This window comes from Vicugna pacos, chromosome 6 (assembly GCF_048564905.1).
Source record: "Vicugna pacos chromosome 6, VicPac4, whole genome shotgun sequence".
NCBI classification, from domain to species: domain Eukaryota; kingdom Metazoa; phylum Chordata; class Mammalia; order Artiodactyla; family Camelidae; genus Vicugna; species Vicugna pacos.
In genome coordinates this window covers 85338047-85352420 of record NC_132992.1, presented here as the reverse complement: position 1 = coordinate 85352420, position 14374 = coordinate 85338047, and the positions used below count along the sequence as shown (strand labels likewise).

General features: G+C 36.7%; 1 protein-coding gene across 1 annotated transcript in view; it reads right to left on the bottom strand.

The window, feature by feature from the left end:
- GOLGA5 (golgin A5) overlaps positions 1-14374 on the bottom strand; it is a 29355-nt gene continuing 14981 nt past the window's right edge. The window contains exons 8-13 of the mRNA XM_006208218.4: positions 12301-12429; positions 9906-10004; positions 5827-6052; positions 3323-3428; positions 1810-1873; positions 1-457 (exon numbers count right to left, since the gene is read on the bottom strand). Coding sequence (XP_006208280.1) covers positions 377-457; positions 1810-1873; positions 3323-3428; positions 5827-6052; positions 9906-10004; positions 12301-12429 — 705 coding nt within the window. The 3' untranslated portion in view covers positions 1-376. The remainder of the gene's footprint in view (positions 458-1809; positions 1874-3322; positions 3429-5826; positions 6053-9905; positions 10005-12300; positions 12430-14374) is intronic.

The window sequence follows — 14374 nt, the reverse complement described above, 5'->3', positions numbered from 1 at the left end:
TTATCAAAAAGAAAACATTTTATTTATATCACTAAATACAATTAGTTTCCCTGATTATAACCCATAATGAGTGTCACCTAAAATACAGGACGGTCTGTACAGAGGCGAACAAGCCCAGAATCCGTGTGTGTACATATATACACTGAACCACTGACCTCAGAAAAAGCAAAGCCGAGCTCATTAAATTATGGTTTGCTTTAGAAACTCTTACCATTTGAAGGAAATCAGAGGAAGGTTTAGGTAGCAGAGTACTTGCATAATAACTTAAAAAGTTAAAAGCCTGTAGTGATAAACTGACCATGTGCACCCTTCTCAGAACTGTAAGCAGTGGCCCTTTTGCAGACCCCAAGGCTGGAGAAAGACAACCAGGCTCAGGTCATTTGCCATGTGGTTGGTCATGGTGCATTTCCGGCGTGTAGGTCAACAGAACAATCATGACCCAGAGATGAAGCAAAGCCTAAAGAAAGAAAAAAAAAATGATGGGTTAGCCAAGAAATCAATCTTCCCCAAAGGCCCACTGTGCAGTGCGCTGAGCGCAGGGGCCACGTCTTGTTTGTTCTTGTATTCCTGGGGCTAGCACCGTGCCTGCAACACTGCAGGGGCTCCGAACATGTTCACTGGATAAACAATGAAGAAACAAATGTACGGTCAACTGAGCTGAGTGCAGTGAGGGCAATAAAGAGCTGCGATACCTACAGCGTCTCAGGTGAGAGGAGCAAAGTCCTGAACTCACTCAGACCGTGTACATGTACACGTGTATAACCAATCGGGTGATTGTAACGCAGAATCAGTGCCTGATTAAAACTGCTAGATATACATCAAGTTGGTTGGAAAGGCTTTTCATAAGAGTTACAGTTGGTGGTTTGAAAAAGGGTTAGCCACGATTTGGTGAAGAAGAGATGGGAAGAAACTCCTGACTGGACTAAGGTGTTAGGTTTCAGAGGCTGATTTAGGGTTCAGCACAGGACCAGCAGTGATGAATTTCCACTCCCTTCCTCATGGTGGTGCTGACATGATGAGGTTCCATCACTAAGTGCCTTGCACATGAGCTGTGCAACATCGTGCCTCATGCTGACAGAAGGTGCCTGTGTTCCTCATAATATCCCAGCACCTCGGAAATCAACCCAGATGTGAGCATATTCTGAATCCTTTCTGATGACATTCAATGCTTTCGTTTGCCCTCCCCACCTCTCTCTTCCTCTCTTCTTAAAAACTTTTTATTTAAAGGACTAACTCTTCCCTCTAGTGGATCACAAGGAAATTTCTTTCTAAGTATGTTTTTATTTCTTCTCAAAACTGCCTGTCTTAATTCAGTTTAACTACTTTTAGACATTCCCATTCAGAAGAATTAGTGGACTTTTTAGACTCACAGGAGACATGAAATGACATCCCAAGCTATGGCATCCACTTTATTAGAGCTAAGACATCTAAAAGAAAGTACATCAATCTTGAGATTGCTTTAGGAAATAAAGCAAAACACACAGAAATAATTAAAGAAACTTTACATCCAGATAAAAATGAAATCAGCTGTTTCATATTGTATTTTTATCATCAGAGGGGCTTAGAAATAAAAGTAACCATTAAACCGCATGACAGTTTTATTGTAGAAAAAGGCTTCGAGCGATTTATTTTTTAGATCTAATGAGTTGTCCACTTGCATACATTAAGAAAAAAAACCTCAATTACCAAAAATAAGTTCTATTCTCTTTCAAAATTGACTGCTAAACATTTAGTCAAAAAAGATCAGCAGCTGAAAAAAAAACTAGTTAAAAATCAAATGCAGCACTTTTTTCAAACAAGCTTACTTACCATATATATAATTACAAAAACTCGCGCTATGGGGTATCTTCGGAGAAAAATTCCCAGACGGATGCTGTGCAAGTGGTGGTGGGGGTGGTGGGGGTGGAGAGAAGAGAAGAGAGTTACACTCAAAACAGATGTTCCCCCTCCTCTAAAAATAAATAAACCTAATTACCTCCCCCCACTAAAAAACAAAAACAAAAACAAAAACAGATGTTCCCATGGTAATATCTAATGATGCTTTTTAAAACTTTACTCATTTAAACTATTTATGTGGCCACCATAAAAGACTGTTTCTGTTTTATGGTAGATTGTTAAATGACTCCCTGAAATAATCATATAGCACATCATGGTAGTGAATAAATACTTTCATCATTATCTGGGGGTCGGCTGCTAAACTAACACAAGCTAATCCTCTTAATTCTTCAGCTATAACTGTAGAAGGCAAATTTGATCTCTCTATAAATCATTTTTCTTTTAAGAACCAAAGGCAAGTGTGAACATACGAATAGAAAAAAAGAAGAGTCTAGTTGGAATAAACCTGCAAATAGCTAACCTAGAAGCTTCAGCATGGACACATACTTCTAAAAGGCACAAAACCACAGACACTCAAGTAAACACTTCTTCAAGAGTGGGAAGCATTATGATGTCCAGGTCTTACTGCTCCTGCCTTTTTGCAACACTTTTTCCCCCAACGTGGATACATGTACAGATACACCTTTCTTCTCTGCCCCAGGGCTTCTTTCATTACCTCTAGCGCAACGCCTTGCATATATGTTCTCTAAAAATTAATATGTATGTTGAATAAAAATAGTTGAAATAGATGTGCTCGATACTTTGGAGACAGTGACTATGGCATCCAAGGCTCGTGGCTTCAGGAATCTTAGTACATCACCCTCCTTATTTTTAATGCCATAGCTCTATTATGACACAAAACAGTAAGGGAAGATTGCTCTACTATACAACAATTTATTTAAACTATGTTTAATTACAAAAACTAAAAGGCAAAAGAATTCAGGAGGTTATTTAGATATGAACTTTATCAAGGCTACATACACATATTGGCAAAACATTTTCTTCATAAGATGGATGACTGCTAGTATAAAAAGTTCACTTACAAACATACATAGCATATATAAACTATGTTACTTATATAATATATATAAGATATATATTAAAATGAGCACTATTCATTTATATATAGTAGCATCTTTTATCCTAAACATATGATAAAGGTGATAAAACATTCAAATGGATTCATTTATATAATAAAGGCTTTCTCAATGAAATTTAATGCATTTTTAAATAGAGTTTATTATAGAAAGAAGAGAAATGGTCAGGGCTAATCACCTTCGATAAAATACAGGCCCTGGCAGACCTCTTAAAGCAATTTCATGACACGGAACGGAATAAGGTAAATGTCACTTTAAATATCAGCTCTGCCAGACAAGACTATGACTGAAAATACTAGAAAACACTGTAAAAATGTGGTCCAACACTCATCAGTCCTGACACTGCTTACCTAAACTGGTCAATTGAACTAGCAGCTTTGCGGACTTTTCCATACATTCCAGCCAGATTAGTTTCTGTGTCATTAAAAAGAACAGGAACGTTTCGCAGACGTGTGCCTGTTTAAACAAGAAAATAATTCATTAATGTACCAACACCAAAATCAAAATTCTAACAAAATTACAGTTGAATACACATCACATTACATTTGGAAGAAGTTTTCAAAGCCAACTTTAAAGCAATACTACCAAAGATGAAACCATAAAGAAAAGACAGTTTTAATACTTAAATTTACATTCCACAAAAATCAAAATTTAAAAACTAAGAAAATTACTTTCCCACGAAAACAGCAAAAATTAGAGTTTACAAATACCAAGTGTTGGTGAGAGGCAGCATTAATGTGCACTTTCTTCCTGCGCCAGCAAGAGTGAGGCCGCGCACCCTTTCATCGAAGTTGGTAACTCCCAAATCTGTATCTCTATTCCAGACCACCCCCAACTCCAGACTCATCTGATCGCCTATTTCATCTCCATCTGGATGTCTAAAAGACATTTCAAACTCAGCAAGCTGCAAACTGGTACCCTGATCTCCCGCCCTGCTGCCAACCTTCTCTTCCTGCAATTTTCCCATCTCAGTACACAACTTCATCTTTCCAAAACCTTTGACTCCTTTCTTTCTTTCAAACTCCACATCTGCCAGCAAATTCTGTCTGCTTACCTTTAAAATAAATCCTGAACTCACCCCACAATTCCCACTCTGGTTGGAATCAGCAATGTTTCCCACATGGGTTAATACAACAGCCCCTCCCTGGTCTCCCTGCCTCAATGTGTAACTTTCTGCAGTCCATTCTTGACACAGCAGCCAGGGGCAACTTGTTAAAATACAAGTCAGCTCAGTCACCCCTCTCAAGACTCTTCTATGGCTTCCTACTTCATTCAGAGTTAAAGTCCTAACACAGACCTAAAAGGCCTCCTCTAAGTTTTCTCCCCCTTCATTCAGTTACTCCAGCTTCACTGGCCTCCTGCAACATGCCAGCTACACTCCTACCTCAGGGCCTTTGCACATGCTCTTCTTGCTGTCTAGAACATTTTTTCTGTAGACCTCCTCATAGTCTACTACCTTATCTCCTTTGGGACTTTAAAAGCACCACCTTTTCAATGAGGTCTCCCTTGACCACTCTCTTTAAATTGCAATCACATCCCCACACCAGGCACCCTGTATATCCTTCTCAGCTTACTTTTCTCCATAGCACGCATTACCATATCCAAACTTTGTTTATTGCCTGTCTCCTCTACCTGTATTCCCCCACAATACCAGAATGTAAGATCTACAGGTCAGAGATTTTCGTCTCTTTTGTTGACCACTGTATCTTCAGAATATCATCTGATTCTGAGTAGGTACTTAATTATTTGCTGATTCTGGCAACAAAAATCAAAAGCCTTTAAATGTGTGTACCTATTGACCCAGAAATTCCATTTCTAATAATCTATTCTACAAAAATAAAAGACATGTACCAAGGATACATGTCTTATATTAGTGACAAAATTGGCAACAATCGAAATCTCCAACCATAAGGAACTGATTAAACAAATTATGGTATCTCCATGTGACAGATTTCTATGAAGCAATATATAACTTATTGTATAAAATATATTATGAAGATATAATTATATGAGAAAAATTAAAAATCAACAAAACAGGCACTACAAATATATATAGGAAAAAAGTTCAAAGGAGATGTTCCAAAATGTTATCTGAGGGCAATAGATTATCAGGTGACTTTAATTTCTTTTTTTTGGCATTTCTTTTTATAGTGAGCCTGTGTCTTAAAATATACACATATTATATATTTATACATATAATATATAGTTATATATATTATACATGTAAAATATTATTTGAAAAAAGTTCTAAAAATTTAAAGCCAAAGAACTGAAAGATTTACTGAATGACTACTTTTGTAGACTTATGAAGTTCTAAGATTAAAAACCTAGTCTGTTGAAGCGTATACTAAAATCTTCAACATTCTTTTTGATTATTCGGAGAACCTACCTTTCTCTATTAAAATTACAAAGCATGGATATATTCATGTAACTACATATTAATTTTAATATTAAATAAAATTATGGATTGGAAGGTTATGAAAGCAAATCTTGCTTAAAGATTCCTGAAAGCCCCTCTCAGCTGAATTATCTGCCTTGTCCTCAGCACCTTGTTAAGTGTCCTACATATTTCAGTCTGATTCTTAGTCCTTTGGCCTCCCTTCTCCAGGCCCCACACCAGTGAGGGCTGTTAACCAGCCCACTGTTCAGTTCAATAATGATCATATCAAACAACGCAATAGCCCAGGCCTCACATCAAGAGAAAAGTGGGTGCTTCGTTGGATAAAGCTTCTTTTTAAACAAAAATTGTCTTTCTGTAACTTTTCAAACTCATGTTTGAATTAGCAAGATTGGAAATTAAGGCAATGAAATACTCTTTTCGGATTCCCCTCCCCTACTTTTTTTTTTGTTTTACCTTCGCCACTGTCAACTCCAGACATGTTAATAGAAGAGCCATTACTACTGCTTCCAGTGGTGGAGTTCATCTGCTGCTCGAGGCGCTCCAGCTGGAAGACCAGGGAGTTCTTCTCTGTGCTGAGACTCTCCAGCATGGTCTGCTTCTGGATGAGAGTCTCTGTTAGCTGATGGAGTCGATTTTCTAACTCGGACTGACTGCTATTGCTTAAAGTTTTATTGGTAAGCTGAAAGGCAAAGTGTTCATAAGATTATTACATAAAACTAAAGTCATGCAACAAGAAACCACGTCACTATATTCTGCAGGGAAACTGTGGAATTAAGTGATTTCTCAAAACTCTACGATTCTTTCACTACCTACTTCTAAAGAAGCAACTTTTAAACTGTGTTAGTGGGTCATGAAATCAACTTGGTGGGTCACAGTTGGCATTTAAAAAATAGAACAGAACAGGACCTATCAGAGGGCATAGCACATAGCATGTGACGGTATTACATTGTGAAACTTCCGTTTTGGTTTTATATGTGTAAGTGCATGTGAGCACTGAGATGATGTAGACTTTACTTTTCACTGCTGTCATGGTCAAACACATCTGAAAGCACTGGTCCACAGGACACAGCTCAAACTTCTCAACCTGGATTCAAAACCCCCTGTAACTCAACAGTGGTGGTGCAGTGCAAGGACCACAGCCTGAGGTTTTCATCTCCGCTCTGCAATTTCCTAGCTACCTGACTTTGGATAAGTTGCTACACCTCTCCACAACTGTTTGCTCATCTGTAAGTGAGCGTAACAGTGCCTTTTGCACATGGTACTTAGGGGTATGAAAGGAGAATTATTTTCCTAGTAGGGTCTGTCACTTCTTAATAACTTCCTTCATTTCATCTTCTATTTGTCCTCATTTGTCGTCACTTTCCTCTACTCCCATCCAGCCTTTGCTCTGCTGTTCACATTTTCCCTGTTTGGCAAACTCAAGCCCCTTCTCTTCCCTAGGCTCTACCTGCCTTCAGAGCCTCTTCCTTGAAGCCCTTTCCAACTACACCAGCCTAAGCTGATCTCAGCCTTCTTTTAGACTCCTGCTGACTGACTTGGCATTTACCAGTCGCTCTGGTAACACTGTTTAATTGGAGTCAATTTTGTCTCCTTAATAAAACTGCCAGTCAGCTCTGCGAGGGCAAGAGTCACCGTCTACAGCAACACAGTCTGGAAAAGAAGCTAATAGACTTATTTAAGTTTAAAACCCCAGCTCAGCCTTTTCTTATCTACAACCTGGGGCAAACTACAAATCTGAGCCTCGGTTTCTCTGCCCACAGGATGTGATGCCTAAATGAAGTGATAAACATCTAATGCAGAATCGGCAATATGGTAAGCACTTAATAAAAATTAGCTTCCTTCCTTGTTTTTTTGCTTGTTAGAAACATCTTTAAGTATTTTTATTTTATTTTACATTTTATTTATTTATTTTATTCAAGTAAAACTGACATTTAACATCATATTAGTTTCAAGGGTACAAGGATGATTTGAAATTTGTATACACTGGGAAATGATCACCACAGTAAGTCTAGTTATCATCCATCAAGCTTCCTTCCTTCTGAGACCCTTACAGTGCTCCCACAAATTAAGTGCAGGGCTAGGTCTATAAAGAGTAACTATGAAATGGAATTACACTGAATATAAACTAAGGTTCACTTACTACTAAAAAGGAATGCTCGACTTTGAGATTGTACTGTGACCCCCTAATCTACTCACTCCAGACTTCAACATGTTTTAGGTGAGGGAAAATTTACATTCAGTGAAAGAACCAGATATTAAGTATACAATGAATTTTGACAAATGTAACTGTGCAACCAACACCCAAATCAAAATATACAATATTTCCATCACTCATGGACAACACTGTTCTGATTTTTATTATCAGAATTAGTTTTGCCTTTTCTTGAATTTCCTATAAATGGAATCACACAGTATGAACACTTCTGTGTGTGGCTTTTTAAACAGATTTGTCTGAGTTGCTGTATCAGTAGTTTGTTTCCTTTCCCTGTTGAGTAGTATGCAATGTGTTTGTCTGTTTACTTGTTGATGGACATTTCATTTGTTTCCCGTTTTGGCTATTTATCAACAAAGCTATTACAAATGTTCTTGTACAAGTCTTCTTGTAGACATATGGCTTCATTTATATCTTCATTCACAGAGTAAATACCTGGGGTTACAGGTTAGATGTATGTTGCTAACTTTCTCGGAAACAGCCAGTTTTCCAATGTGCCTGTGCTGCTATACCAGCAGTGTATGAGAGTTCCAATCTTTTTCATTTCAGCCAGGCTAGTGGGTGTGTAGTGCTACATCTCCCTGAGGTTTTAATTTGCATTGCCCTGATGACTGATGATTTTAAGCACCTATTCATGTGCTTATTTGGCTATTCACACATCCCTTTTGTGAATTGTCTGTCCAAGTCTTTTGTCCACGTTAAAAAAATATTAGTTGTCCATCTCTTTATTTTCAGTAAGAGTTCTTATCTTGGTTACAAATCCTTTGTCAGATATATGTACTGTAAATATCTTCTCCCAGTCTGTGGCTAACTTCTTTTCATTTTTGTAATAGTCTTTTGATAAGCAGACATTTTTAAGGTTGTTGAAATCCAATTTTGTCACTTTTTTCTTCTATGGTTAGTGCTTTTTATGTCCTAAGAAATCTGTCTTCTCTGAAATTGCAAAAGCTTTGTTCATAAATAGCCAAAACGGGAAACAAATGAAATGTCTATACTTTCTTCTAGAGGCTTTGTAGTTTAGGCTTAGCTCCACTCCAAATCAACTTTTGTTAACTTTATGAGTCTAATTAGGGAATAAAGATCAAAGTTCATTTTTTCCATAGGTTTTTATCTAGTCCCATAGAATAGCTTTTAAAGAATGAAAAAATAGTCAAACTGCAACATAATTTTTTAACCAAGGTATTTTTCTCCTAGGAGGCTCAAAGGTAGTTAAGACAAGCAGACACAACATTTTTAATTGTTCATTCAGTATAAATTTTAAATCACTGATTAAGTGGGTTTTTTTTTTTTGCAATGTATTAAGATGCTGATCTCTTTTTAAATTGTACAAGTCAACTTCCTTCTGAGACAAAGGTTCTTCTCTGTTCTCATTTAGGTGAAAAATCTTTAAGAGATAGCCTGCTATGGTTAATTCTTGATTAACAAAAATAGTACAATTTCTTAGACATAGTACGTGCTCAATAAATATTTAACAAATATTGGAATGTTTATCTAAGGATTAAAGTGATTGGCGGTTTATGCTTCTTTCTTTTCTTTGACTTCCTGATAGCAAGTCATCTTATCATTTGTAATCATTTCACAAATGAGGAAAGGGAAGGAGAAAGGAACAGTCAAATCAATTAGCTGTCCCCACCTCATTAAAAAAATCAAAGTTTTTAAACATTTTAAATCATGGACCACTAAGAAGTCTAAGAGCTTTAAAATTACTGGACTTTTCATGTTCAAACCAAGTCATTAGCTAACTGAGAAATGAATTAGTCAATTTTTATGTAAATTATTTAAATGATCACATTTAAGTCACTCATGTTACTATAAGGGAAGAAAGGACAATGCACAATGACAGGGTAAGTGAATGCATGAGTTTGTCAGTTAATGATAAAGACTGGTAAATCTGAGTGGTAGGCACGTGTTATTTTCTATGTTTTACATTTTCAGTTAAAAAAAGGTCTTAGTGACTCTAGTGAAAGATCTATTAATAAGACTCATCATTGGATTTTTCTTAGGAAACCATGATTATAAAACGCAATCAGTACAACCACCACTGACGTCAGAAGGCATGAAATTCTGGAGTAATTCACATCTCCTCGGGTGACTGGCTACAAAATACTTGTATAAGAAGCAATCTATGCAGACACAGCAAATGCAGACTCAAATGGCACTAGATGAGAACTCTGTATCAGGCTGAAAATAACGTATCTCATTACTCCAGTAACAGAATTCAGGTGAAAATATGGGGGCGGGGGGAGTCTTACTGTAACTTTTCAAAAAAATGCAATTTTACAATGATGTCTTTCCCCAAGTTGTGAATGCTGCTTCATACCTGATTCCTGAGTTTTTGAATTTCATCTTCTCGATCTTTAATTCTGCTTTGCAATGTGTTCTTTGTTCGATACAGATCTTCTTCCATGTAGTGGAAGTCCTACAAAGTGAGGCATGGATAAACAAAAACTAAATCAGTGCTCCCTATTTCACCTCCAGTACCTGAAACTGTGCCTGACACAAAGTGGGCACTCAAGCAATATATGTGCTACATGGATACTGAACAGATAAATGAACAGACTTTGACGGATCTGATGAAAAGTCAGTATGTCAGCATAATGTACCAAGCACAAGTCTATTGATCATATGTTTTCATTTTTCTTGGGTAGATACGTAGGAACAGAATTGCTGGATCAAATGATAAGTGTATGCCTAACTTAAAGGAAGAAAACCTGCCAAACTGTTTCCTGGATGGTTTTCAAAATACCTGTACCATTTTGCATTCTCACAGCAACGTGAGAGAGTTCCAGTTCGTCCATGTCCTTTCCAACATCTGGTACTGTCAGTCTCTGTAAGTGTAGCTATTAGAGTGGGTATATAGTGGTATCTCACTATGGCTTTTTTTTTCCTTTGCATTTCCCTGATGATTTTGAGTAGTTTTTTTTTTTTAACTGAAGTACCATCAGTTACAATGTGTCAATTTCTGGTGTATAGCACAGTGTTCCAGTCATGCATATACACACATGTATTTGTTTTCACGCACGGGCTTATTTTTATTAGGCAATATCTTGCACCTGTTTTGTTCCATTATTGATAAAAGAAAGAGAGAAAGGAAAAAAAGAAATACCTACAAAATCTCTTAACAACTGTGCCAAATTAGTTTGTACAATGGACATAATCAGTCAGAGTCAGGTCAGAATTAAACAGTAAAGCACATGCCAGGGAAGAAAGAGTAAATCATTAACTAAGTACCCACAAAAGCATTACACTTAACTGTGCAGACAGAGTAAGTAAAGGGAGCTGCATGAAAAGTAAACGTGTATGGAATCAAACTGCTAGAGACTACCTGAGACATTTAGTTCAATGTGCTCATTTCAGACTGAAAAAACTGAGACAAGTGAGAAAAGGGAAAATGAGGAAAGTAATTAGGTAGGGGAATCACAATTTACAGGAAGGTTTGCCTGGTTTCTTTTAAACCCTAGACTAGCACAAAATTTAAGGCTGAAATTACTTCAATTACCTGAGGGACTGTTTAATCCCAAGATTAAGTACTTCCCATCCGGAACATTTGATTACTAAGTAAACAGCCTAAAGCTACATTCAGCAACACTTTCCTCTACTTAACTCCTTCATTTTAGAAAAGGGCACTGGAAATGGGTGTGGTAAAACCATCAGCCATAATAAAATGAAAGTTATCTAACTAGCAAGAACATCAAATTTTCGTCTTTTAATATATAATAGCTACTTGAATAAATTAAAATGCAATTTCTGAAAGGACAGCTAATCTTATAACTAGATTATCTCAGACAGCCTATGATGAACACCACAGGCTGCTTCACGGTGAATTTTTCTCAAGTACCACTTTCATAATAAAAACAAACATCTCTGAGAATAGAACCAGTTTTGGAAATGATAAATCCTGATGGAAAAAAATCTTTAAAGAATATAAATATGCAAAGCTGGAAATGTTTAAGTGATGCACTGTGAAAGATACAAACTTCTCTTCTGTAAAATGAAGAGAACAGAGATACTATGAAGATAAAATAATATATATTAAGCATCTAAAATAATGTTGTTACTTAGTAAATTATAGATGTTACTAATATTAAATATAGATTCTTATTCTGAAAATTTGGCTGTAAATATGTTTAACTGTGGTAATTTTGAAACTATTATATATGTATATTAAAGCAAAATAATTTGGCTTGGAGAGCAGACAACTGCTAATTGAATGGAATATAATTTTACACAGGACTTGTAAGAACAGTCTGTTATAAGCCATTTCTTTCTCAAACAGAAAGAGCAGTCTATTATGGCACTGATGTATTTATATTTCTACTAAATAATATTTACTATTGTGTCTAAAGAGTACAAATGTGATAAAATATGGAAATCATATTTTCATATTTTTGAGTGTTCTATAAATATATACTCTGACAAGGAGATGTAATAACATATACACAGAGCAGCATAAAGAATTCTGGGCTCTGGGATGGGAATCCTGGGCTCTATTCAATTCTCTAATTAGTTGTGCGATATTAGGCAAGTCTCAAAGCCATTCTGTGCCTCTATTTTTCATCTGTTAAAACAAACAATGAGGAGGCTGGGGTAGGAAAGGTAGGCGGGACCTCTGAACTCAACCTCTAAGAAAGCTCAGTAAACTGCTTTACTAGAAGTCTCCTCATATGACCCCAGTGGACAGTCTGCCTTGGTAATTATCAATCTGAAATCCTTACCTGCTTCTGTCGGTCCAATTCTGCCTCTAGCTCTTGTTTAGATGCCTTCTGCCCAGCTATTTGGTCTTGGAGATCCTGTAACTGTTCTCTTGCTGATTCTGCTTCACTAACCTGCTGAGCCTCCATATCCTAAAAAGATGAACCTTACATGTGAGAGCAATAGTGAACTGTTCAGGTCAGTATTTACTGAGGTATCATTATGTGCTGTGAATGGCGCTCAGCAGGCCCTGGAGGGATAAAGATGAATGAGACACAGTCACAGCTAAGAGGAGCTCATTAACTGACACTTCATTATATAATATGGCAAATGGTGAGAGAAATGAACAGGGTGCTGGGGTAAAAACCATTTGGTTTAAAGAGTAGTAGACAGCAGCTCACTGGGAGATTTACGTCTCTATTCAAAAGCTAACAATTTCAGGAGTAGAAATATAGCATCAAAAAGGACTTCACTGTCTCGGTCCTCTGAAATAGCAAGTTATAATTAGTTTTTGTACACGTGTGTGAATCAGTAATCAACATACATAAAAATACACTTTTCTGACATCACCTGAGGTTAGCATATTATTTATTTTTTTACCTCTATTACTATTACCTGTTTTCACATCTTCCCATATTTCTCACTGTGACTTCTTCACTTGGTGTCACTACTCTTCTTTTTCAAAGTCAAAAACCATGGTCTAGATGTCCTGTGAAATCCACGAGTGGCAAAGAACATAGCTCTAGGTTTCTACACTTTCCCCTACGGGTAAGCATAAGCTCATTCACATGGTTCTTCATGAGACAAAAACCAGCATCTTAATTTTGCTTTTTACCTTTTGGTACCATCTGTTATATACTCATCTTCACAAACTCTGGCACTTCACATATTGTTCAAAAGAACTGACAGATTAATGATACTCCCAGATAACCACAGTGTAATACTCTAAATTCACACAACTTTGTGGACTTACAGGAAAACAGCAATAAGTTCAATTATTCTCCCCTACGATTTTCAGGGTTAGTAGAAGGTAGATTGCTCTTTGCCATCAAGTTAACTATATCAGACGAATTCTTGAGCAGTGGGCAGCGTGCACAGTGGTCAAGGATACATGTTCTGGAATCAGACCAACTAGGGTTCTAATCCTGGCTCTGCCACTTTATTAGTCATGGCAAGTTACTTTCTTTCCCACACCTAAATTTCTTTAAATAAAACATACACCATCTCTCTCACAGGGTTACAGTAAGGAATAAATGAAAGGATGTATGTCGAGTGCTTAGTGCAGTGCCTGGCACATGAAGTGCTCAGTAAATGACAGCTACTATAATTATTAACAATTCTTTCATTTTACCAGACCTAATACTATAATCTTTATTATACTTTCATAAACTTGAGAAAGGGTAAGAAAATGTGTCAATGCCATTAATGATGCTGGGGTAGGGATGAGATAGTAAATAAAACATATCATATTTTTCATAATCTCACCCAAAAGACATGGAATAGGTATGAATCAGTTTAGCATTCTTTCAACTTCTAAACTCATAGGACTGAATTATTTGGAATTCAAAATTATTTATAGAAAAAAGATCCTACTTTAAAGGGTAGTAAGGAAAAAAAACCCCAGAAATAAAAGCAGTTACTACTTACGGAGGGCCTATTATGTGTCAGGGACAATGCCAGGCACTTTACACATATTATCCCTTATTCTCAAGAGAACCTTTGTTCTTACCTGCAGTTTACAGATGACAAAACTAAGGCTCAGTGAGATGAAGTATCTGGTGCAAGATAACACATTTATGAAGTGCCAAAGTTGGGATACAGGATTTGCTTCTTGATCTAATAGTTGTGTCTATGCCCCATACAAGCTGGTACGTTCTCACAACTTACACTTCTCCCTGTATTTCACATACACCTTATAAATCAATTATTTCCTGAGTTAATGCATGGATGGATACTCTTTGCAAAATGCTGGTTTTTTTTTTAAAGAAGAGAAGGCTCATTACCCCACACTTTATCTCCTCTCATCCTCAGAGCCTCCTCCTATGTCAAAGACCCCATGTTTAAGACAAATAAGCTGCCCGATTTTACCTTTAAATA